Source organism: Antechinus flavipes, chromosome 1, assembly GCF_016432865.1.
Source record: "Antechinus flavipes isolate AdamAnt ecotype Samford, QLD, Australia chromosome 1, AdamAnt_v2, whole genome shotgun sequence".
Classification (NCBI taxonomy): Eukaryota; Metazoa; Chordata; class Mammalia; order Dasyuromorphia; family Dasyuridae; genus Antechinus; species Antechinus flavipes.
The window spans coordinates 389250163-389277382 of NC_067398.1; the positions used below are offsets into that span (position 1 = coordinate 389250163).

General features: G+C 32.9%; 1 protein-coding gene across 1 annotated transcript in view; it reads left to right on the plus strand.

The window, feature by feature from the left end:
* Positions 1-27220, plus strand: part of ADAMTS16 (ADAM metallopeptidase with thrombospondin type 1 motif 16) — a 215537-nt gene that overhangs the window by 39537 nt on the left and 148780 nt on the right. Inside the window, exons 4-5 of the mRNA XM_051973434.1 lie at positions 18565-18847; positions 26231-26430. Coding sequence (XP_051829394.1) covers positions 18565-18847; positions 26231-26430 — 483 coding nt within the window. The remainder of the gene's footprint in view (positions 1-18564; positions 18848-26230; positions 26431-27220) is intronic.

The window sequence follows — 27220 nt, forward strand, 5'->3', positions numbered from 1 at the left end:
TTCTGTTTTGGCCAGAAAACAAAAGGGTCTATCTCCTACAAATATATGTTTCTTGACTGGGAATAGGTGATTGCCTTAGTCAAATAAACCTCTCAAAATTCTTTAAAAGGTGAAGGTCTACTGCATCCAGGGCCGTCTCCAGTCTTCTGGATCTAGATCTGGTCACTAGACTCAGATGCTCCAGAGGAGAAAGTAAGGCTGATGACTTTGTACAGTTCACCCTCACTTAAATCCAATTCCCTTGCAAATCATGGCATCACCTCCCTGGTGTCATGGGCATCTTCAAGAACAAAGAACAAATAACAACCATCTTACAGATAAATATACACACAATCTTTTTGGTAGAATTGTTGTGAAGGCCAAATATGATAATATATGCAAAACAATTTGCAAACCTTCATGTCCTCTAGAAGTGCCAGTTATTACAAAAAAATGTTCCTAACTACTTACTTGGTGAAACTATTTTTTTTTCTAATTCCTGAGTAGTCAGGTAATTGAGGCAAACCCAGGAAAAATCTCCACATTTCTAGTTTGTATCATTTTTAAATCTATTAAAAGCTATTATCTTTGAATATTTCTTTCTAACCCTACCATTCCATCTTATCTATTCTTTCCTTCCCTTTGAGTTTTAGGTAATTTAGTCATCTACTTAGCAAAAAAAATTTTTTTTTCTTTTAATAAAAATAACAGTATTTTAGGAACTTTTAAGGATAAGAGGTCTTGGGCCTAATGATTTCCCATTTTCTCCAAGGAAGATCATAGGATCATTGATTGAGATGGAAGGAATCATAAAATTCATCTAGTCCAAGCCCTTTCATTTTATAAATGAGACAATCTGAGGTTTAAAGAGGGCAAGTAATTGTCCCAATGCCAGACTGCCAAAAAGTGGGAGAGCTGATCAAATCCTAATTGAAATATGCTTTCCACTGTACTTAGAAGTTAGGGTAGGAGGAAGGGTTTAGCGGTCCTATTGGGATGCAAGAGCTAAACCCAAAAATATTGGGGTTCTGCACACGTTTTTCTAGGTATCAAAAGAATTTGTAGGTTTAAAACATCTGTAAATTAAGAGGCAAAGATTTTATTATTATTCTATTGATGGTGGGCTGAGAATAGTGGAAATGGGGGGAGGGAGAAGGGACTAATGGGACTTTTTATAGGAAAAGTGAAGCAGGTGCTTTTCCTGATTTTAGAGGTAGAGTTGGAGTGGTTAGGTCAGCCATTTCACTGTTACTCATTAGCTCCAGAATATCACTGATGTGCTAATTATAGGTAGAGTTGGAAGTGGTTAGGTTAGATAATTCCAGGCACCCCATTATAGTTGTCCATAAATTAAGAGAAAACAATCCAAAAGCAAAGAAACAGTACTTCTAAAATAGATAACTTGGAAGCTACTTAACCAAGGGCTGTATTTCCAAAGTCATTATTTCACAGACAAAATACCTGGATATCACATCAATCAGTCCCATTTTTAGATTCTCTAAAGAGGCTTGTTCAGTCATTTCAGTCCTGACTCTCTTTTGCAGTTTTCCCGGCAGAGATACTGAAATAGATTGCCATTTCCTTCTCCAGCTCATTTGACAGATAAGGAAACTGAGACAAACAAGGTTAAATGATTTGCCCAGAATCACATAGTAAGTGTCTGAGGCTATATTTGAATTCAGGAGTATGGGTCTTCCTAATTCCAAATCTAGTATTCTATCCACTGTGCCACTTAGCTGTTCTTCAAATGAAGGACTCCTGTCTTAAAAAACACAATTTTGAAGGTCTGACCTATTATAATTATTTGGCTTTCTGATATCTGTCCACCTTAAAAGGAAGATCTTCTATAGCAAAGACATATTTTATACTTTTTGTTTTGTTTTCCTCAAAATACCACAATGTTTTCACAATGTAAGAACTCATGATAAGCGACTTGCTTTTATTTTATTCAAGTTTAGGGCATCATCCTTTGATACTGGTATTTCTGAAACAATCTCAGAATATCTTAACCACCTTATGGGGATCAAGTGTGATTTTAAAAGCTTTAAGACATTAAATGAACATCTTATCTTTTATATATATATATATAACTTTTTATTGATAGAACCCATGCCAGGGTAATTTTTTTTACAGCATTATCTCTTGCATTCACTTCTGTTCCGATTTTTCCCCTCCCTCCCCCCACCCCCTCCCCTAGATGGCAAGCAGTCCTTTACATGTTGAACAGGTTACAGTATATCCTAGATACAATATATGTATGCAGAACTGAACAGTTTTCTTGTTGCACAGGGAGAATTGACTTCAGAAGGTAGAAATAACCCGGGAAGAAAAACAAAAATGCAAGCAGTTTATATTCATTTCTCTGTGTTTTTTCTTTGGGTGTAGCTGCTTCTGTCCATCTTTGATCTGAATTAACTCTCTTTATCGAAGAGATCCACTTCCATCAGAATATATCCTCAAACAGTATCGTTGTTGAGGTATATAATGATCTCCTGGTTCTGCTCGTTTCACTTAGCACCAGTTCATGTAAGTCTCGCCAGTCCTCTCTGTATTCATCCTGCTGGTCATTTCTTACAGAACAATAATATTCCATAACATTCATATACCACAATTTACTCAACCATTCTCCAATTGATGGGCATCCTTTCATTTTCCAGCTTCTAGCCACTACAAACAGGGCTGCCACAAACATTTTGGCACATACAGGTCCCTTTCCTTTCTTTAGTATCTCTTTGGGGTATAAGCCCAGTAGAAACATTCTGGATCAAAGGGTATGCACAGTTTGATAACTTTTTGAGCATAGTTCCAAATTGTTCTCCAGAATGGCTGGATGTGATGAACATCTTATCAATTAATTTCAAATAAAAATTTCACTGAATCTCCATAATCATTTAGCATTTACTACATATAGTAAATAAAATCAAAATATAAAAAATGATTTTAAAAAAGTTTCTTCCTGACATAAGTATCATTGGTGGACTTTTAAGTACATATATGTGCCTAAGTGTGTGAACTTAAAAACTTAAATATTTGAAACCAGCTACTCTGAGATTCTTTTTTCATAAAATATCTTAACAGTAGAGATTATATACACATGGTACAGTGTATGATTTACAAGGTTATTTCCTTTCATATTTAAGATTTCATTGATTTTAGAAGAATTCAATGCTTCCTGAAATATTACAACAAATATTACTAATCTGGTAACTTTATCCATCCAAATTCTAACTGAGAACTGAAAACCATGAGCAAAACCACTATACAAATAAAAAATTAATACACAAATTTCACATATACAAAAGTATTTGACACACCCATACATTCACATAAAACTCAACTACTCTTTCTTTGCACATAATAATGACAAACTTGGAAATCTCAATTTGTAGCCCAAAGCAGATTAGAACTATCAGAAGATCTAATAGTGAGGTGGAAGACATGCTGATAAGAAAAGTTGAGATTTAACAGTCTAAAAGTGAGGGAAGAGAAATAAAAATCATAAAATTAGAACCAAAATAAATAGCAGTTCATAACCATGTGCACTCAAGTAATTTGATATAAATATTGATAGTTCTAAGTCATTATGAAAGTGACTCATTTTCCAAATGTGAAAAATAATTTCACTGCATATTGTTTGAAATAGCTTAGACGTATGCATGCAATCCATAAAGTAGTGTTTTCTTCTGCTTTAGTGTATATTTGTGATTTCATTGATGAAGGAAACTGAATATAATTATAAGAATACATGGAATAGTGGAAAGAGCCTTGGATTTGGGTTCAGAAAAACTTATTTCATATCTTCCACTTTGCAAGTCATGTGCCTTTGGGCAAATCATTTAATCACTACATGTTGAAATTTTCTAATCTGTAAAATGAAGAGTTGGGACTAATTGACTTTTCCCAAGGAAAATTATGAACATATGAAACTTGGAGTATGAGAAGTAGGAAGATGAGATCAAGTAATGCTTCTGTAAAGATTTGCTTGAGAAAGTCACTTAACTTCTCAGTGCCCTACATGACTACACTATGAATTGCAATGAAAGTATTGACTAACATTACCAAGAGAGCTCTTCCTTATCTGAGAAAGCCAATGAAGCCATTGGTCCAGTCTCTGATTCCATATGAGGTAGAACAGAGGTTTAGAGGTGGCTGTGACAATGGTGGAAGCATATTTGGGAGGTCTCAACCCAGAAATAGTAAACATCCTTGTTTCTTTGGCATTTTTTAGAATCAATGAAAAATTCATACAAAAATCTTTGAACTTTAGGAGACAGCAATATTTGTATTTACAACTGACCTTTGTCTAAGAATTTGGATATATTCTAGTTCTGTCATCTCATAAATAAAGTTATCTTAAACAATGTAGTCTCAATACCGAGGGCATTTCACTTTTATTAACTTTAAAATTTTAGTGTGTTTTCAGGTTCATTACTATTTTGAATAAAAAGATTAAGAAAAAGCTTCATCCTTAAAAATGATTTTAAATGTGTTGACATTCTATAAGAGGTGAAATCTAATTTTGCCCTAGAACATAAATCACATATCTACTTATTCCTGAAAAATCAGAAGCTCCCCTATACATAAACTAGATGTAAAACGCAGAAGAAGGCAAGAGTCAATTAACTAGTAGGCTAACCTCTGTGGATTCCAGTGTCTACTCACAGTTATTCATTTACCTAATGTTCCATGTCCCTAGTTTAATAAGTTTTACTATTCCTAAACTTATAAACAGACTTCTAACTTTTGATTTCTAAAGTATTTTATAAATATAAAGTATTTAAAATACATTTCTGTCTTCATAATCTATAGGGAAATAATCTTTCAAAATTTTGTTTCAGAACACTTTTTTGATGTTCTGGTATGTCAGCTTAACATCTCTCTATTCTATTAGTATTATGACTCCCTCTGAACAGATCTATATTTGGTGTTAATTATGTAGGAGACCTTTTGAATAATGATCTGAGAAGTCTACAATGATATGGGTGAGCATCTAACTCCTACAATCTAAAATGAATAAAGAACTACTAAGAAGAAATGAAGGAAAAGATTCCATCAAGGAAATGTATGATTAAAAAGGAAACAAATTGATTATGCAGCAAAAAGAGAAAAACAATTAGATGGCCTATATGCAGATATATGAATATCAGGAAAAAGCAAGGAAAACCAGTACCAGGTTTTGTGGATGCTCTCTGGCAAATTTATTGGGGAAATGATTGAATGAGTACTTACTATGTTCTTCATAGATTAAGGTCTTACAGGATCAGCAGACATGGATGGATTTTAAATACATCACTGGAGAGAACATCCACATGGATAAAATCATAAATACATTTGAACATTGAATACCTGATTTTCACCAAGGCATGATATTCATCTTTAGGCTAAAAATAAAATTGTCATTGCCCTTTAAAAACATATTCTAGGAGGTTTCTGGGAAGATGGCAGAGTAGATCAGAAAATTCCAAGTTTTCCAGATTTTCCCCATAATCAAAACAAAATTGTTCCTCAGGGTGAACATAGACCACTGAAAAACAAATAAGACTTGGGGCAGAACAGAAATCCTCCTGGGACAATTGGAGAAGTCCAAAAGAAACCCCTCCCCAGACCAGCATTTAACCAGTATGAAGAATAAACACATCCACCAGCTGAAACAGCAACAGGAGCCCTGGGGCCAGCTGGATTTGGAGGTGGCCTCACCCCAAACTATAGGAACCTCCTGGACAGTGAGCTAAGTTGGGGACTCAGTCCAAGAAATCTGGGGGAACTTCCCCTGTGCTGCTAAGATGCAGCCCTGAGCCAGAAGTAACCAGCATATTTGGTGAGTGCAGAAGCAGCATTGCAGGGATGCTGCTGGCTATGGGCACTTGCAGAATGATGGAGCTTTTGGTTTTGGGTTCAGAGGGAAGAGATGAATTAAGCCAGAAGCACTATTCCTGATCTCCCACCCACCCCACCCCAAAGATTAGAGGCGCTTATACTAATAGTACTCATTTTTTAAAAAAATGAACAGGCAAAGAAGAACCCAACCATAGAACCTTACTATGAGAATAGGGAACACTGGAATTCATCTTCAAAGGAAGACACTGAAGTAAAAAAGCCTCTTCTACCTCAAAAAATAATATTAATTGGTTAATTGCCCAAAAGAATTGGTTCAAGAATTCAAAAAAGACTTTAAAAATCAAATGAGAGAGACTGAGAAACCTTTAAAAAAAAGTCCAAGGAAAAACAAGATTATGAAATAAAAAAATTAACCAACTAAAAAAGTAATTCAGAGCCTTAAAGAAGAAAATAATTCTTTGAAAATTAGAATTAGGAAAAAGGAAGCCAATGAATCTATAAGAGACCAAGAAATAACAAAATAGAAAGAATGAAAAAAATAGAAAAGACTATAAAACATCTTATAAGGAAACCAACAGATCTGGAGAACAAATCAAGAAGAGAAAACATAAGAATAAGTAGATTACCTGAAAGTTGTGACAAGAAAGAAGGAGGAGGAGAAGAAGGAGGAAGAGGAGGAGGAGGAGGAGGAGGAGGAGGAAGAGGAAGAGGAAGAAGAAGAAGAAGAAGAAGAAGAAGAAGAAGAAGAAGAAGAAGAAGAACCACCATCTTAACACTATAATACAAGAAGTAATTAAAGGAAAATTGTTCTGGAATGATAGAACATGAAGGGAAAATAGAAATAGAAAAAAATCCACTGATTGCCACTTCAGAGAGGTCCTACAAGGAAATACATAGGAATGTTATTGCTAAATTTCAAAAACCCCAGATCAAAGAGAAAATTCTGCAAGGAACCCCCCCAAAAAAATCAAAAATGCTAGAGCTACAATTAGATTTTTACAGAATTTATCAGTGGTTACCATAAAAGAACAAACATAAGACCAAACATCCCAGAATAATGTGTATTGACAATCTAAAGGGTTAGGGTTGCAGCCAAAATTATCCTATCTAGCAAACTAATCATAATATTGATTGAAAAAAATGGACATTCAACAAACTTGCAAATTTTCAGGACTTTATCTCAAGCAAACCTGAACTCAATAGAAAATTTAACATAAGAGTCAACGTGAAAGATTAACTTCAAGAAACTCAACGAGGACAAATTTCTTATGGTTTGATGGTTGTGTGTTTTTTACATGGAAGTGTAAATTATGTCTTTAAGACTGACATCAGTAATAGGGTAGTTCAAAAGAAAGTTTGGGGCAGAACTGAGTATGATCTGACTTAAAAAACAAAACTATGTAGGAAAAGGTAACAATAGTAATTATGCTATATGTTATATGCCTTCATGGCATGGGACAAAGTATGCACATTAATGGGAAAAGGATAAAGAGCAAAAGGATGACATAGGATAAGGTAAGCTATAGAAGGGTAGAGTGGGAAAAGATATATAGATTAATGGGAGTGGGATAAAGAAAAAGGGGAAGGATGAGGGGAAGATAAAGGAGAAGGATCCATGGCAGGGGTAGGGGGGATATCAAGGCAAATTAAGGAATTGAATTGAAGTAGAAAAGTTAGCAGCCATAAGAAATGAGAGATATACATAAACATAATGACAAGGATAAAGAATAGAATTTAATAGAAAAAATAAATAGGACTAGTTATTTTTCTCTCAAATAATCTCAAAGTCAAACTTAAAAGATGCAATTGAAAAAGGTCTACACTCTGTCATCCATATTATTATTGTTTTAGATGTATGTCTATATATGTGTAACTGCATATATGTATCTATGTATGTATGTATATACCCATGCTTACCTCAAACCTGCTTGGGGGTACAGGAGGGAAGATGAAGAAGGAAGAAAAAAATAAAGTAAAAAGTATACGGCAGAGAACAATAGAATAATGTATGAGGAAGCAAAGAAAAATGAATTTATGAATACAATCACTTCTATTATTATAAAGCCTTTCTTAAAATGGAAATTTCTTATTACATTTTGAATCCTCACTAATGTTCTTCTGGGCACATAGCAATGTTTTATTTTCTTTTGATTTTTCTTTGTTCATTTTGGTTTTTTCTTATTTTATATTAGTTTTAAATAAATATTGTTTTAAAAAGAAAAGAAACATATTCTAATTGGAAATATAAAATATATACAGGTATAATTTAAAGTGGGATAGGATGAGAAGGCAAAGGAAAATACCTGAAGAAATTGTATAGGAATTTTAGGAAAGATTAAATCACCCAAATTGGTAGTGCCTCTCACTTCTGGGCTATAGCATATTCCACATTTCTAACTACTTGGATAAATCATTCTATCTAGATGTCTTATTGGTACTCTAAGTCAAGATTTCTACAGCCAAACTTATTGTCTTCCTCTGCCCCCATAATCTTTCTCTGATTCCTTCTCCAAAACCAAAGCTAGATCTTCTTCCTCATTTCTACTTATGCTAATAATAAGAATGACTATTCTCCCAGTCCTTAAGGCTTACTATTTTAGAGTAACCATTAAATGGGAAGTAGTCACTTTCTTTTCTTCTCTAGTGTCATCACCCTAGTGTAAACTTTATGAATTCTTAATAATCCTCTCTCCCTTCAGACTCTCCTTCAACAATCACTTGATGTTTGGAGTCATAGATTTTTTCCTAAAGTAATACTTTTAGCTTGTCACTTCTTATCTTAATATCATTGATATTTTCCCATTGCCTGCCCCATGGTATACAAATTCCTCATTTTAATGCCTTGAGGAACTTACATTTTCTATTTGCCACAACCTACTTTTCCCCCCTTATTTTCCTCCTACTCTTCTAATGTGTACTTTGCTAAACTAAGCATATGCTATTCTCTAAACTTTCTCATCATTTAATGCTTATTTTTCCCTACTTATTTTCCTTTGCATTGAACTGACATTCTCTTCCCACATCTATTAGACTCATGAAAATTCTATTCATCACTCAAGGTTTAACTCATAGAGCAGCTATTACAGAAAGCTTCCTTAATGAGCTTATGCAGATCTCCCCTTCCAAACTCATAATGTACCTAATTGCAGCATTTTACCAGGCAGTAATGCTATCCAGTTATTTATATCCATATAAAATCATAGACCTAGACCTGTCAGCAGCCTTAAAGATCATCTAGGTCAAATTCTGTATTTTGCAAATGAAGCAACAAGCCCAAGGATGTTAAGTGGCTAGCTCAAGATCATACAGGGAGTTTACTTGAGAGGCAGGATATGGACTCAACTCGTTCCATTCCAAAGCTAATGTTCTTCCTACTGTAGCACAGTGTTACCCATCTATTGATAGTTTAATTTTCATTTTCAATAAATATGTTGTCCATATTATATGAGGGGCACTATGCTAAGTGTTAGAAGCCTCGTGGCTCTGCTCATGTTATAAATGTTATAAAACATTATGTTATAAAACATTACATATACATGATGTCTACTCCAATAAGATATATTCCTTAAAAGTAGGAACTGTTTCACTTTTTTTCTTTTAGAATGTATAACACTAGCATAGTATCTGACATACAGTAAGCAATTAATGAATTATTCTTCATTGAAAAAAAATTAGATTGGGCACAATGTTCCTGTGAAGCATAATCTAATTGATGGTTATGACATAAATAATAAAAGCTCCCAAAAGTAAACCAACAGTCTCTAAAAGAAAATAATTCAGTTAAGCTTTTTCCTCTTTTCTAATTTCTTATCTAGAGATGCAACTATAGTTTCCCAGTCTTTTAGAAATCATTCATTAATTTATTCTGTTGGATAATAGGGCCGAAAGGTGATCATTTATAATAATAAGAGGGATGTTGAGAGAATCGGTATTTTGGCTCAACTTGATATGATTTTGAATATCACTACAGACAAAAAGGTTCGATAGACAAAAAAATAGAATGACATTAAAAGATATAAAACTAACAAGAGCATAGTATGAAAATAGTTCCCAACCCTTGGCATGCTATAAAACATATCTAAAACTAGAGTGGCACAAGACTGCTTTATAGAGTAGGTCATAAACATATGGATTTCATTATCCTAAAATGTTAGACAGACCAAAAAAATGATATTAGATATAAAATGGAGTTTTAGAAGAGGATACAGATGGTCATGGTATGTCTTTAACATCAAAATCAATCAAGGATCTTTGAAAATTCTCTACTATGTATAAGGGAGACAATATCCACATTCTTCTACAAAATATATCTTAGTTCTATTGTCAGAGGCAGAATTCTGAACTGAATGAATTGGTCTGGTCTAAAACCCATACTCCTCATGTTTTCATACTAGTGATATTTTTCCTAACAACAATATTGTCCCAGTTCTTTTCAATCCCTGTTTACCCAGCTTTTTCTTACTTTGCTTTACACCCTTGCCTCAGTGACTGATCATCTGGCTCCTACTCCTGTTTCAGACAACTTCACCTTTGCCTCACCCTGCTCTGAACCTTTATTTTTTAGTTATTGAGATTGGCTCCCTTCAAACTTCTCTCTCTTCAACCCTGTCTGAACTTTGATCTCTTGGTTATTGATCCAACTCATGCAGGAACTTATTGTTTACCTCTGCCTTTCCCCAACCCCAATGTCCAATCAATTAATCCCAGTGTCACTAGGAGAAGTTTAGAACCTCATTATTGTTCTCTTGTAGTTTTTCTACTACCCTCCCCAGATCACCTGATTTTATCTGTGTCAAGATAATGCCAATAGGACTGTGTCCCTGCTAGGCACCATACAAACCAAGCTGAACAAACCTGCTTCCTTCTACTAATGGTATATAAGATAAAGTAGGTCTTGTTATAATGCAGCCAAACCACATTTGTTTTAGTCTGGTGGTTATTACACTGTAACTGAATCAGCCAACTTCATAAGATCCAGATGTGAACTGTCAAAGCAAACATATTTGTTATAGCCATATAAACGGAAAGGGGACCCAGAAATTGTCTTGGATTTTTAGAAGAAACAATCTTCTGATCCTTCCAAAGCATTGATTGAGAAGACCCTAATTCCAACATCATTTCTTGAATAAAAATGAAGGAAAATAGTATGATTGGAATCAGAAGATATGTGTTCAAGGATTAGCTTTGCCACTTATTGTGGCATTTGTAAAATGGAGATAATAATACCTAATTGTTAATTCATTGGGGTTGTTATGAGGCTCAAATGAGGTAATATGTAAAATCATTTTAAAGTACTATATAAATGTAATGTATCATTATGCTGGTTTTCTTTTTCTTTTCTAACTTTAAGTCATCTAGTAAATATTATGGGTTTAATTACTATACAGTCTGCTACTGTTATGAAATAGTTTCACTGTAAGCAACACATGTAGGAAGGAAGCCAAATGAGTTACCTTTTAGTGCACTCCTGCAACATGGTAAACTTAGTGTCACAGAATAATTATAAATAGTATCTTCTTATTCAATTCAAGAAACATAGTCTCAAATGAATATCATATACAGCATGAGAACTTCGTTCTCCTAAATTAGTATAATGCACCATTTGAAAAGATTTGCTATATTCCCAGAGAATAATTACCCTTGAGTTTATTGTCTTTGTGTTTTGTATGGTTTGTAATTATGATTTTACTATTATTACTGGTAATTCAGATCACTCTTTAAAGAGAGTAAAAGTTCCCAGGCATTGTGTTAAATACTTGTTTTGCTGCTTATAATTCTGGGAGATAAATGCTATTATTATTCCTACTTTACAGTCAAGGAAACTGAAGCAAGTAAAGGTAATTAATTGTCCAGCTCACGTAAGCTAAGAAGTGTTTGAGACTGGATTTAAACTCAGTATTCCTGACCCTTAGCTCAGCAATGTATCTATTATGCAACCTAGTTGTCTATGGGTATGTCTTTCTAAAGATATCTTTCTAAAAGATGTCTTGTATTCAAACACATTAGATACAATATGCAAATACTCATTTAATTTCCTGGTGGAGATATACTAGCATGGAAATTCTTTCTACCTACCTATAAAACATCTGTATTAATATTGGCATCAATAAATTGCTAATTAATAACTACTAATAAATAGTTTATTAACTTCATTGACCATAATTAACAATTTCTAATGAGCATCCACTCTATTAATGTAAATAGATTCCCCCCCTTGCATTGATATTCAAAAACTGGAAAGTCTTTGCGGCATTTTCTTATTCTTTTTCATATCTGAAGGGTATAACATTGGTTCGGATTTATTCTACTTTGTTGAAAGACCTTAAGAATAAGACCTTATGCTGAAAATATTCTATGCTTAAAAGAGAAAGATAAAGGACCTGGATGGCTACTTTGGCAAGAAAAAATCCTCCAGACCTTGGCCACATTCTAAAACCAGCTTGTCCTTTTGTGTCATTGTTAGCATCATAGAATTTATATCAAGTTGCAATTTGAATAGACTGGGTTTCAGTTTCTTATATGGTCATGTTTTTTTTTTTTCCTTTTTTATAAGAAAGAACATAAAGGGAAACGTGGAGAATAAGGTAAACATTACCTGGAACACTGAGCACTTATTCTTTTTTCTGATGTCATGATGCAAAAATGAAACAAATATTTCAATATTTTTCATTATCTTATTAATCAAAGAGTAAAATTTGTTAGAAAGCAATTATGGTAGCACTCAACTTGTTCACAAGTTACCTTCACAGCAGCCTAATGATCAGATACTCATAAACTGGGAAGCCCATAAGGACTTTGAGTCCCAAATAACTATAACAAAGCCTGGACACCAAACCAATCTCTATCCAAACAACTGTATATAGGATAAAGTAACATATGAGAAACACAACAATAGTGAAAATACCATAAAGTCATGACTGACGTTATAGAGGGAAAACAGAGGAAACAACTATATGAAATTGCATCAGTCTGTGATATATTTTACAGAGGAAGAATTTATGTACCTTAATTTCTCCTGCCATATTAAAATATATCAAAAATATCATAGTTGACTTTAAAGAAATGTAACATGGTAGATAGCATAAGTATGAGCAAAAATTCTTAAGTTCTGTCGCATGAACAGACTATGTTTAGAATATGATATTCTCAACTAAAATTCTCCTGATGCCATATCATGGGAAGAACAAGCATTGACAAGTCCTACCAAACTAGAAAGGTTTTGAATATTAGACTATATGTCCAACAATCAGACTAGTTAATTCAAATAATTTTACTACTACATAGGCCATAGGAAAATGGAGGGAGGGAATATGGTTAATATTTGTAACAATTTGGATATCATTTGTAACAATTACATTGTTACTCTACTTAGTAACAACTCCACTAAGGCCATCTTAGTAAATTATACTTAATAGTATGCTACAGTAATAACTTATAGCTACTGTTATTGTAATAAGTAAAAGTAGCACACCACAATAGAAATAAATATAAGTAGCTATACTATAAGAAATCATAATATATTTATATAATTATGTTATAGATGATTTGCATTCTGGATTGGTTGAAAGATTATCTGTTTGATAAAATGACAAAACTTTTCAATAGTTTCTATTAAAGAAAGAAGGAAATGTATGCTATGTTTTAGAATTATTTCCATCCAAAGCAGTGAAATTCAACTATTAGACCTATAGAACTGTATGTCCTATAAATATTTTAAAATCATTATGTTCCAAAATGGACTCATTATCTTTCCCCCAAAACCATCCTCTCTTGCTAACTTCCCTATTGCTGTTGAGGACATCATCCTCCCAGTCATTCAAACTAGAAACTTAGGTGATAAACTCAACTCCTCACTGGATCTCATTCCCCTGTATTCAAGAAGTTGCCAGATCTTGTCATTTCTATCTTCATGAGATTTCTTTCTGTGTAGCTACCTTCTTGTCTTTTGACATTACACCAGTCCTAATTCAAATCACCTTATAGTTGCTCTATTGTAATAGCCTGGTAATTGGTCTTTTTCCCTCATATTTCTCACCACTTTAATTCTTTCTTCACTCAGCTGTCATATTCATCTTCCTAAAGCAGAAATCTGACCATATCATATACCTGCATTCAGTAAACTCTAGTGATTCCCCATTACATCCAGAATAAATGTAAAAAGTTCTTTTGAGCTTTTGAACCATTTAATAACCTGTCCACTTCCTATATTCCATTTTTCTTATACCTTACATCATTATATGCATTCTGTGATCCAATGGCATAGGCCTCCTTGATGCTTCTCTCATATGATATTCCATCCTGAGCATTTTCCCTGGCTTCCACTGGCTTGCAATGGAAATGTTACATTTTATTTTGTTTTTCTCCCAGTTTTTTTTTCCAAATTTATTTTTTGAAGAAACAAAATAAGCAAAAAAAAAAAAAAAAACAGAAAAGCAACACAAAACAAAAGAGAACATTATCATGTGCCCAGGAGAACAAGAAGGATTCAAAATATATAACAACAAATACTATTTTAAGAAAATATATATAAATATGTGTGTCTGTAAGTAGAAGAAATTATATTCATGAGTGTCCATCTTTTCTTGACTTCCTTGTAAATTGTTCTTTTGTCCTCTGATGCACACCTTATTAAGTCTATTCTTTTCCTCCTCTTTCATTCCCCCACCCCCAAGTAGGCTATAGTTAACAAAATATTTATTTATATATACATATGTAGGTATACATACATATACATACACACATATCTCTCCTTCATTCCTCTACTACCTCTAAGGAAACTATAATAAGAAAATATTTATTTATGCATATGTCGATATATATATATACATACACAGACTTGCATAGACACATCCCACATACAATGCCTTACCTATCCCTCCTGACTCTTTCATTAAATTCTGCTCCATAATTTGGCTTATAATTATTCAACGTTCCCCCTACCCAGGGATCCCTCCCTTATCTTCCTTCTTCATTCTTTGCTTCCCCATCTACCTATCCCTTTCCTCATATGTTTTTAATAGATTTTGGAGGATGCTATACCCTTCTTAGTATATATGTAGTGTTGCCTTTTGAATCCATTCCTAATATGAGTAGGTTTTTAGAACTATAAGTCCCCCTGCCCCTCTAATGCCGCTGTGTTTATTCTTGCTCTGCATCTCATATGTATAACATGATTACTATTTTTACCTTTATTCTGCCAATCTTTCTTTTGAGCTTACCCTATTATTGATATAAATCTTAAATATAAAGTATACATTTCCCATGTAGAAAAAAAAAGTCCATGTTTAAACAGTTTGTCCATATTGAATTCCTTAAAATTATTCTTTGATATTGGCTCTTATATGGTAAATTTTCTATTAAGTTCAGTTTGGGTTGATAGAAAGTCCTGAAAATCTGCAAGTTCATTGAATGTATATTTTTCTCATTGAAAAGTATAGATAATTTTGCTGGATGATATTTTTGACTGCAAACCTAGTTCTTTTGCTTATCTGTAGATAGGATTCCAAGACCTGTGATGTTTTATTGTAGCTGCTGATAAGTCTTGTCCAATTTTAATTGTAGCTTCAGTATATTTGAATTGTTTTTTTTCTTATTTCTTGCAAAATTTTCTCTTTGATATGGTTTCAAAATTTCGCAGTCGTATCCCTATGTGTTTTCCACAAAGGATGTCTTTGAGGGGGTGATAGATGTATTTTTTTTTTCTTTTTCTACTTTTCCCTTATGTTCTATCACTCCGGGACAATTTTTAGGATTATTTCCTACATTATTGTGTCAAGGTCCTCTTTTTGGTCACAACTTTCTGGCAGTCCAATTATTCTTGTATTTTCTCTTCTTGATCTGTTCTCTATTATTGCTTGATTTGGAACACTCCAATAGATTTCTCCAATAGATTGGTTGATCTATTTTTTTTTCTTCTGAGGTGTTTCACATTCTGTTCTATTTTCTCATTTTTAAAATAAGCTGTTATTTCTTGGTCTTTCATAGCTTCAGTTGCTTCCTCTCGACCAACTCTAATTTTCAAAAGTTATTTTCATCTTTGAGACTCTGTACCTCCTTTTCTAATTGGTTAACTTTTTTTTCATAATCTTGTTTTTCTTGGATAGCTTTATTTTTTCCTTTAGTTTTTCTTCAATGTTTCAATTTCAATGATTTCAAAATCATTTGATTGTTGAATTCTTTTTTAAATTTCTTCTATAAATTCTCTATTGGCAGGAAGCCATTTTACATGACTATTTGGGATAGAAGCTTTCTTTTTACTAAAGTGTTCTCTTCTGAAGATGAACCTTGGTCTTCCCTGTTTCCATAATATGTTTGAATAGTGTTGTACTTCAGACAATTTTCAGATGATGAAATTGAAACTATTTCCACTTATATGAAAGGGTGTTCTAAATCACTATTGATCAAAGAAATGCAAATTAAGACAACTCTGAGATACCACTACACACCTATCAGATTGGCTAAGATGACAGGAAAAAAATAATGATGAATGTTGGGTGGGTTGTGGGAAAACTGGGACATTGATGCATTGTTGATGGCGTTGTGAACAAATCCAACCATTCTGGAAAGCGATCTGGAATTATGCCCAAAAAGTTATCAAACTGTGCATGCCCTTGGATCCAGAAGTGATACTACTGGGCTTATATCCCAAAGAAATACTAAAGAAGGGAAAGGGACCTCTATGTGCCAAAATGCTTGTGGCAGCCCTTTTTGTAGTGGCTAGAAATTGAAAAATGAATGGATGGGTAAATTGTGGTACATGAATGTTATGGTATATTATTGTTCCGTAAGAAATGACCAGCAGGATGAATACAGAGAGACTTGGAGAGACTTATATGAACTGATGCTAAGTGAAATGAGCAGAACCAGGAGATTATTATACACTTCAACAACAATACTATATGAGGATGTCTTCTGATGGAAATGGATATCTTTGTCAAAGAGAAGAGTTAATTCAGTTCCAAATGGTCAATGATGGACAGAATCAGCTACACCCAGAGAGGTACCACTGGGAAATGAGTGTAAACTGTTTCCATTTTTGTTTTTCTTCCCAGGTTATTTTTACCTTCTGAATCCAATTCTTCCTTTGCAACAAGAGAACTGTTTGGTTCTGCACACATATATTGTATCTAGAATATTCTATAACATATTTAACATGTATAAGACTCCTTACCATCTAGAGCAGGGAGTGAAGGGAAGGAAGGGAAAAATCAGAACAGAAGTGAGTGCAAGAGATAATGTTGTAAAAAAAAAAAAATCATCCATGTATATGTACTGTCAATAAAAAGTTATAATTATTTTTTTTAAAAATAGTGTGGTTCTTTCTTCTTTGATGGCTTATTTTTTTTAATAAGAGGTATTAGTGGAATTATCTGTAATCATGGGATGGGGGATGCTATTAATTTAGGATAGAGAAAATATAGAGAAATTTTTGGGGGAAGGGAAATAGATAACTAAAATGTTAAATTCAATATTTAGAATTTACTAATCATTTAATAATGGGGGCATTAAAAGATTAATTGATGAATTAAGAATCACAAAGCTAGAAGTAGGACTTGAATCCAGAATTTCCTGACTCTGATACAAGCTTTCTAAATATGATAGCATGCAATCTCTAAATTAATAATATGATAATAAAACATTAACAATATTTCAAATAGCTCTTACCTATCTGTACATATATGCTATAATTATTAGTATTATCCTAAGAGGTTTATTATCCCTGTTTTACAGAGTAAACAAAGACTGAGAGGTCGAATGGCTTACCCAGTGTCATACACACACACACATATACATATATTTATATAATTGATATTTGAGACAATATTCAAACTTAGGTCTTCCAATTTCAAAACCTAATATGTAGCTTGTGAATTAGGAGCCATGATTATAGTGTTACTGAGAATAGAGAGAATTGGGAAATACAATAGAGTTGAGAGAAATGTTTAGTTATAGGCAGGAGTTTGTTAAATGGAATTGTATTCCAAACATATCCCTGAATCTCTACACAATTTTATGGAGATATACTTCAGCTCTTTATAGAGAAACTTGGGATCACAAATAATGGAAAGCTAATAATATTCTCTCTTGGAAGAAGATAACAGTATTTAGTAACTTTTGAAAATCCATCTAGGGATCTTGTCTATTCTGAGAATTATTCAGCAGCATGATGTAATGGAAGTAATTCTAGCCAGGAAGTTCTTATTCCAGCTCTCAGATGGTGTGACTTTGCACACAAAAGTTTAACTGCTACAGCTTTAATTTCTGCCTAACCAAGATAACCAGATTGGACTAATATTTCCTGCCTTTTTAAGAGTCAGAATCTATAATTTTCATTCTCATTCCAGTTTCCTGAAATCTCTCAAATATTGGCTCATCCAAAGTAAAGAGAAATTATGTGAAAAGCTGACAATGAATATTCAATTTGGAGAATAGTTCATTTATCCATTACTGACTTTTCAAAACTAAAGGGTTGTATTTTATCAATGATGGGGGGAGTCTATTTTTATTGATATGCAAATTAAAATCTCTTCTTGCCTTATTAGGTAGCCTTTATGATTTACTGTGGACCATCTCTTACTTTGCTTGTATATGTATATGCACATGCTTATAATCTATGCATGCATAGTTCTATAGAGATATCAAGTAGAAAATCATCATGTGTCAGTCAACTTTCTGGTGATGAGCATTTTTCTAATGTCAATTCCAAATATAGCACAGTGATTAACTATGTTTTCTTCTTTCCTTCAGTCAGGTTTGATAAGAACCCAGGAAGCAGATTACTTCTTGAAACCACTTCCTCTGCATCTAGCCCTTAAACTGAATTATTCAGCACCTGATGGACAACACTCCCACGTACTTTACAAAAGATCCATAGGAGCCCAGCCTCACAGTGATAATGAAATCATGATGATTGAGAGCAAAAGAGAGCTGGAAAAGCACAACAGATTATACCAAGAAAATCAGCATTTCCACCATGGATTTAACCTCAAGCACCCACAAAAGCAGCACTTCTGTGGAAGGCGCAAGAAATGTATGTAAGGGCAATTTTTGGTTTTATTTCATTCTTTTTTATAGAGACAACATATTGTTATAGTGGAGAGAGAGCTCACTAAATTTCAGGAAGATCTGAGTTGCAGTGTTGCCTCAGACACACATTGACTGTGTCACCCTAGGCAAGTCAATTAACCCTTTTAGTGCTCTCTGGCATCTCTCTAAGACTACAAATTGAAAAGATGAAAACTGACAATTCTTGACAAGAGTAGTTATGGAGTAAGTGTGAAGAGTTGAGCATTTCTCTTAGGTAATGAGTCTGAGCAACTGGGAAGATGCTGTTGACTCCCACAAGTAAGGGAATTAGAAAAGAAAGAAAAGTTTAGAAAGAAAGATAATAAGTTATTTTTTGGACATCTTTTATATAAGATTCCTAGTGAACATCCACTTTGAGATTTCTGAAAGATTAGCAGAAGAGATATTGAGGCAAGATAGAAAGATGTGAGAATCATCAGCAAAGAAATGGTAATTAAAATCACACCAGCTAGTCAGATCACCAAGTGAAGTTGTTTGGAGGAAAGAAATAAGAGGGCTCAAGCTAAAATTCTGTGGGACTACCTTTAACAATAATCTTAATGAAGATTAAGGAAAAGAGTAAAAGGGAGACGTCAGGTAAGAGTAGAACTGAGAAAGAGTGGCATCCAGAAAAACTAAAGAGCAGAAACTGTGAAGAATTAGTAAGTGATTAATCATCTTGAAACTACTGAGAGGTAACAGGGAATGAGAACTGAAAAAAAGATGAGTAGATTTGGCAACTAAAAGATAATCAATAAATTTTTAGAGTACTTTCAATGGAATAAAGAGGCAAGAAGCTAAATTGTGAGGGGTTAAAAAAACATGAAAGAAAAAGTGGTAGGTGTTTTTTTTTTTTTCAAGAAGTTTTAACTACAAAAGATGGAAGAGACACAGGTCAATAGTTAGTGGGGATGAAAGTATAAAATAAGAGTTTTTGTTTTTAGAATAAAGAAGATGTGGACATGTTTGGTGGAAAGAAGCTAGTTGACCAAAAAAAAAGATTGAAAATAAAGTGAAAGAATAGTGAAAAGTGAAAGAGAGGAATAACAGATAAAACATTCTGTTGGGGGAAATGGAATGGAATGAGATTATTTGAACAAGTAGAACAATTAGCTATAGTAAAGAGTAAGACCATTTTATCGTGTGAGACAGGAATGAAAGAAGAGATCACAGCAGAAAACATTTAAGTGATATAAAATGAGAAAGAAGGAAGAAGAATCAGAAGCTCATTTTTTTCCCATAAAATATGAGGCAAAAATCTCAATTGACAGAAGGGAAGAAAGAGAGCCACGGGAGATTTAAGGAGGGATGAAAAAACTTTGGAAGAGCTGCTATGGAGACGAGAATAGCAAATTGATAACACAAATATAGAAAGATTGCAAAGAAGCAATAAGGGCCTAGTTGTGATTGTGTAACATAAATCTGTAGTCAATTCATTCAAAATGATTATGACTTTCTCCACTTTCATTCAGCAGCATATGAGTAGGAAGAAGCAAAAATAGAGAATGATAGGTGTGATTCGAGGTTGAATCTAGGTAGGAGATAATATTCAAAATAATAGAGTTAAATACAATTTCCTTTTGGGTTTAACTATTTTTTTATTTTAGATATTTAAAAATTATTTTCTCTCTTGTCTAGATTTGCATTAACCCTCTAAAAAAATTGCATCAGGAAGATGTCTTTACGCTAGAACCATAGAACTTATCTTCTTTTTTAATTTAAGACTTCTTGGTATATGAATCAATAAAGAAACAAGTAGCTATATCATTATAATAATTTACAGATAGTAGAAATATAAATTGTATACTAGAAAAGATCAGTCAACAAATTCATGATAAAAGAAAAATATATAATTTTATTTGAAAAGATAAAGCTTAGCAATTTATTATTAAGTTATTAATCATATGCATTAGCACATGAAAATGATGAGTAAGCCTTTGGCTTTGCTATAACTTTCAAAAAACTTAAAATATAAAATGTACAGAATACAAATATATTCATTTCATTCAAATATATTTTCATTTACTGCAGACTATCAGCATCCTAAGTCACTGATGCTGCACTTTTCAATATAGAGTAAAATTCATGAACAGGCTGCCATATCACCCTGTTGGTTTATTTTGTGGTTACTATCCACTAAGACATTCAAAAAAAAATTTTTTTTTGGTTGAGTCAATTAGGGTTAAGTGATTTGCCTAAGGTCACACAGCTAGGAAGTATTAAGTGTCTAAGGTCAAATTTGAATTCAGGTCCTCCTGACTTCAGGGTTGGTATTCCATCCACTGTGCCTTTTAGCTGCCCCTTAAGAATTTTTTAATGAACTACTGAATAGCTAGGTCTCTCTCATCCTTAACTGTGAAATTATTTCTCTAAAAACAATTGTAAGACTTTTCATTTATTCTACTAAATTTTGCTTGTAATAAATTTAGTCCAATGATAACATTTTTATGGACCCAGACTTTCATTCATGGTACTGGGTATTCCTTACATCTTTGCCATATGCAAATTTTAAAGAGTATGTCATGTATACTTTTATATGAATAGGTAATAAAAATATTTCAACAATGGTTTTAGAAATTTTTTTAACTACTGAATTGGAGACTTCCTTTCAAAATGACTTTAAACCATTAATGACTACTCACTCTTTGTAGCCAGATATGTATCCAGTTATGGCCTCATTTAAATATACTTTTGTTTAGACCACACCTATCTATCTTTTCCAGAAGGATCCAGAAGGATAACATAATATTTTTACTAATATTTAGTTAATTATATTTTCATCATTCACTTGATCTAGAAATATGTTTGTAATTACATTAATATACAGTATTCTCAGATGAGAAAACTCTCTAAACTAATGCAGATTGTCACTCATATATCAGAAAATTGTTCAGAGCAATGAGAGGTAAGTGACTTGTTCCAGCAACAGAGCAAGAATGTGTCAGAGGTAGTACTTGAAACTATGTTCTTCTTGGCTCTCATCCAGCTCTTTATATACTATATTATATTGCCTTGCCAGTCTAGTAACCATTTCAAAAATGAAATTAGTTAATTGAACAGTTTTTAATGAACCCCTGTTGATTCCTCATGATTACTGCTTATCTTTATAGATTTTTTCACTAACTATTCGTTAATGATTCATTCTAAGACTTCTTCCCAATAATCAGCCAAGCTCATGTGCTATAGTATAAATTTCATTCTCTTATTGTTTTTGAAAATTGGATAGCTTTTGTCCTCTTAAAGCATCATTCCTGTTCCCCATGATCTTTCAGCTATCATTGACACTAGTATGATAATCATATCTATTGATTTTTTTATTACATTCAAATATAGTTCATCAGAAACTGGTGACTTTAATTCATCTGGGTCAAGCCCATAAACTCTTCTTACTTTCCTACTTATCTTCATTAATAATAACTTATTTAATACTTTTATATCTTTTCTAACTAATTGATTATTCATTTTTGCTGATAGAACTCACACACATAAAAAAAGGATTCAAGTATGATGCTATCTGTCCTTTATACTTTGTCTTCATTCCATCTGCCTAGAACAGTAGTCCTAACTCAGATCGCAAATTCCTCTTTTGCTAATAAGGCTTAATATTTATGTTCTTAGCTTTACTTCTCAGTCTCAGATCATTTTGAGCTTTAATTCAATATGATATGATATGAGATTATGTATTTTTAATCCTTTTTGCTATGCTTTTTGCTTTTGCTATGTATATGCTATGCTTTTTTATCCAGACTCTTATTTTTCCTGTGTCTATATACTTTATGTGTATTTTTAAATATATGTTGGTTCAAGAGTTCCTTTGCATACATATCATTTTTTTTTGAGAACTTTTTCTTTTCTTAGTTATTGGACCCATTTTTGGGAGGTAAAATATATATCTCCCTTCTCTTCAAGAAAAATCTTATAACCCACTTATTTCCAAATATTCATTGGCCCTTATACCCTTTCTACTTTCTTTTATATTCCTCCACTTTCCAATTTACTTCTACCTTTTAAAATTATTTTTTCTTCTTTATTTTCTATTTAACCTATCTGTTTCTTGTAAGGAAGAATTCATTCTCACTGCTAAGATAAGAATTCAGAGATGACCCACAAACTCCATTATCTTCCTTGCATTTTGAACATAGATAATAATTTTATTTAGCTGTGACAGAAATAAAAACAAAAGAAATATCTATGAAACACAGTGACAAATGTACATTGCTTTTTTTTTTATTTAAGAAAGTGAGATTTGGAGTCCCTTGTTCTCTTGCGAGTTGATTCCCTGGGCAACTATTGCAACAAATTTCATTCTATGTTTTGTTTTTGTGGGAGTCTTCACTCTAGTACTATTTCTTTGGTTCTCACCTTGCTAGTACTTTGACAAGACATAGCCAAATCCATTCCCTTGTCCTGGTAATTTAAGGTTACATTGTTTTGTCTTTGCTAAATAGTTTTGACATATTACTAACTTCTTTCTTCTTAATTCAATCTGTTAAAGCCATTCTTCTTTTTCTTCAGATTTCCTCTTTTTTTAGCTCAGTTATATCACCTGTCACTCCTTATTTTCATTGGGTCCTTCTGCTTTCATTGTATTATTCTTAGAATTCTCCTCCTCCTTCTTTGGACTTTCTCTTGTTTAGATTCCATTCTTCTAATTCTCCTCCTCTCTCTATCTACTTCAATTTTCCCTCAAATCTTCACAGATTTCCTCTTCAATATATTCAGTTCCATACATTTTTCATAATTATAAAACCCTTCAAATCCTTTTTTACAATCCCTTCTATTTCTTCAAGTCCCTTTCTCACAAAAATCAGAGCTAATTAATTAATTGTTACTTTTTTTGATAGATCATATATAGCCAGAGTTGAAACAAGTAGCAGGACAGAGGTCACGAGTCTGAAGTAAGCAGTATAGGTAGCTCCAAGAGAAGTGTGGTTGTTTTGATTGATTTTCAAAATAAATGAATCTCTTCTTTCTTGTTTACTTAATCACCTGTCTTTAAAAGAACATTGTTAGAGTCTAAGTTCTTATCTACATATAACTCTTCCTTAAGGGGTGGGGGAAGAAAATTATTCCATGCTTTCTGAACAGCTTGGAAGTTTTATGGGATGGTAATGTTCCTGAAAAGTTCCATTGATTCTTCCTCCTTTTCTCTCTTGAATTTTACTTCATTCTTACTCTTAATCTTTCTCTAAAATCTTAGCTTTCCCACCCAGAACTATGCTCTTAGTTTTTGCTGATAGTCCTCTACGCCATCTTTGATATTGAATATTAATCACGTAAGATTAAATAGGGAAAAAAAAAACCTAACTGTAATGCCAGAGAAACTGAGGCAAGATAGAGATTAGAGAATATTGAATATTTTATTTGAAAGGGAGAGACTTACTAGGACCAAATGGATCCATGGCTTGGTCCCAGGGCTGAATGAGACTATCAACTCCAAGAATCCAGCAAACAATGTGAGTTCTCAATGACATATATACATGGCTCAGACACAGGGGGTAGACAGAGGCAGGGGTGGAGTCAAGGTGCTGAGAGTGGGAACACGGGACTAACAATCCAATTCTGACAAGATGGGGGGGAGCCATCAGAGATGGGGATGACATAATGGGGGGAGGCACCCCAGAGATGGGGAGAAGCATCTTGATAAGATGGTATCTGATATTCTGATAGCTTGAGATGGGGAGAGGATTCTAATATTATAAAATATAAGATCTTTTATCCTTGTCAAATATTCTGATAATTAAGAGGGAGGGGTGGTTGCAGTATTGACCAGAAAAATTAGGTTACAATTCAGGGAAACCAAGGCAGGACAATTTAGGGAAACTGAGTCAGGATAATAAAAGAGAACTGTGGCACAACATAACATGATTAATTTTTAATATTGGATTTTTTAATACCTCAATTCATGAATTGAATTTCTTTTTCTATTTTCTTTCTCTAAGATATCAGTTAACATTCAATCTTTATTTGTGATGCAATCAAGTTTCATAAATAGAATCGACAAAGTCCTGAATATTTGTTTAGGAGTTCTCTTACCTGATAAAGCATACTCAACTCACTATTCAGCAGCTTGGATTATATAATGATGGACTGATAAAGAATTAATTGAACCCTATGCATTATCTATTGGGGACATTCTGAATGGATTTTATGACATTTAAAGGATAACTATAACATATACTAATTAAATTTGGGGATATTTCAATAAAGAACAGTGAGTATGGTTTAAAAACAATGTTTAATGCAGAGAGTAGCCATTGCGTTTGTATAATGCTAGATGTGATTACAAGTCTTTAAAAAATCACTCTCTGCTTACTGCATATTTTACAATTATAGTTTCCTAAGATTTCCAAGATCAGACATATAATTTACCAATTAAACAATTGCATTTGCCAATCCCACATTTGAAATTGTATAACACAAAGTCTAACCACATTTTAAAATTTTTTCTGTCCAAAGATAATTTTCACACAACCTTATTTGGATCATAAGTTCATATAGAGCTAGAAGGGAATGTTGCTTCCCATATCTCTACCTACCAATTGTACATACCCAAACCAAAACAAACAAAAAAGCCATAAACAAAATCTCAACCTAGTTATTCTAACTTGACAAACAAAAAAGTCTTTGTTTTCTAAATAAATATTTATAGTGTGTTCAGATGGTTCACATCACATTAGGATCTGGGATAAGAGATTTTGTTGTTATTCTTGCTTTTTAACACAAAGCTAATAAAAGTCCTACTTCTGGGAGACACAATCCAGTTGAGACAAGTAAAATAGGTATTCAAGTGCTCATAGGATCATAGATTTAGAGCTGGAAGACACCCTAGAATTTCTCTAGTCTATACTTTCCTTTTTCAGGTGATAAATTTGAGGCCCCAAAAAAGTAACTTACTGAAATAAGTAATCATGGTGGAATCTGGACTTCAAATTCTGTGCTCTACAGTATTACCCTTAAGCACTTGGCATTTAGTTCAGTGTAAGAGAATGAATGACAGAATGAGAAAGTTGTAAATGGTGAAGTAAAGCTCTTTTGCAATATTTATCATTAAAAATAAGAAAATTATTTGTGCCAATTTCATTTGAATTTGCAACTATTGCTTTATAAGTCCCCTTTTCAAAATATGCACAAGATTGTAAGAATCTTTGAGAATTATGCCTACAACTTCTGGAAATGAATAATACATAAAACCATTTTACTAGTTTCCTAATGGAGGAAGACACACAAGAACAACAGCTTATAAGTGCTATAGTGATAGCCAGCATCAATTGCAATCTATTAACTTGGACCATTGGAAATAAGAGATTTTCCACTTTTCATTGATTTCCTTTGTTTCCTTTTACAGATATGCCAAAACCTCCCAAAGAAGATCTTTTCATCTTACCTGATGAATATAAGTATCCATTGCGAAACAAGCGTTCTCTACTGAAAACCCACAAAAATAATGAACTGAATGTGGAAACACTAGTGGTAGTTGACAAAAAGATGATGCAAAACCATGGTCATGAAAATATTACAACATACGTCTTGACTATACTCAATATGGTAGGATAGCACTTCTTGTTGAGGCCAACTGGGTAATTAAATCTTTCCTAATATCTGTAATATCACTAAATTAGCATTTGACATTCTGTTACTTTACTTGGGGATTCATTTAGAAACTATAAGAAACCTTTCTTGGTGAATTTAGCAAATTTAATTCAATAAATATTAACATACCTGTTGTTATAACATTTATAACATTAAAACAGTAGAAATTTAATAAAAATACCCCTATTCTCAAAGATTTTATAATTTGTGTAGAGTGATAAAACAAGTATAGAAGTAATCTTAATACTAATATATGAGAGTAGTCGAATAGAGTGGTATGAAATTTGAAGAGGATTTGAACTATTTGAGTTTGGCCTGAGATTTTATTAGAACATAACTAATAGTGATTATTATATTATAGTCATCATTAATAGCTCATATCCATAAAGCACTTTTAAAGTTTTTAAGATACTTTTCAAATGTTATCCCATTTATTGTCATAATAGCCCTGTATTGCATATGCTCATATAATCTCTATTTTACGGATGAAGATTCAACTTGAGAGTTAAGTGACTTGCCCAACATCACATAGCTCATAATAGTGTAAGGCAAAATTTGAAACTTTACCTTCCTGGCTAGAAATAAACTACTTTAATGAGTGGAACCATAAAGGGAAAAAAAAAAAGTATTTTAGTAGGTAATGGGGAAGAATGTTCTACATGGAAATTTGCCAGAATAAGTTCCAAGAAGATGACAGGGAAAAATGTGAGAACTGCAGGTAGGACAATTTCATTAGAATGTAAAA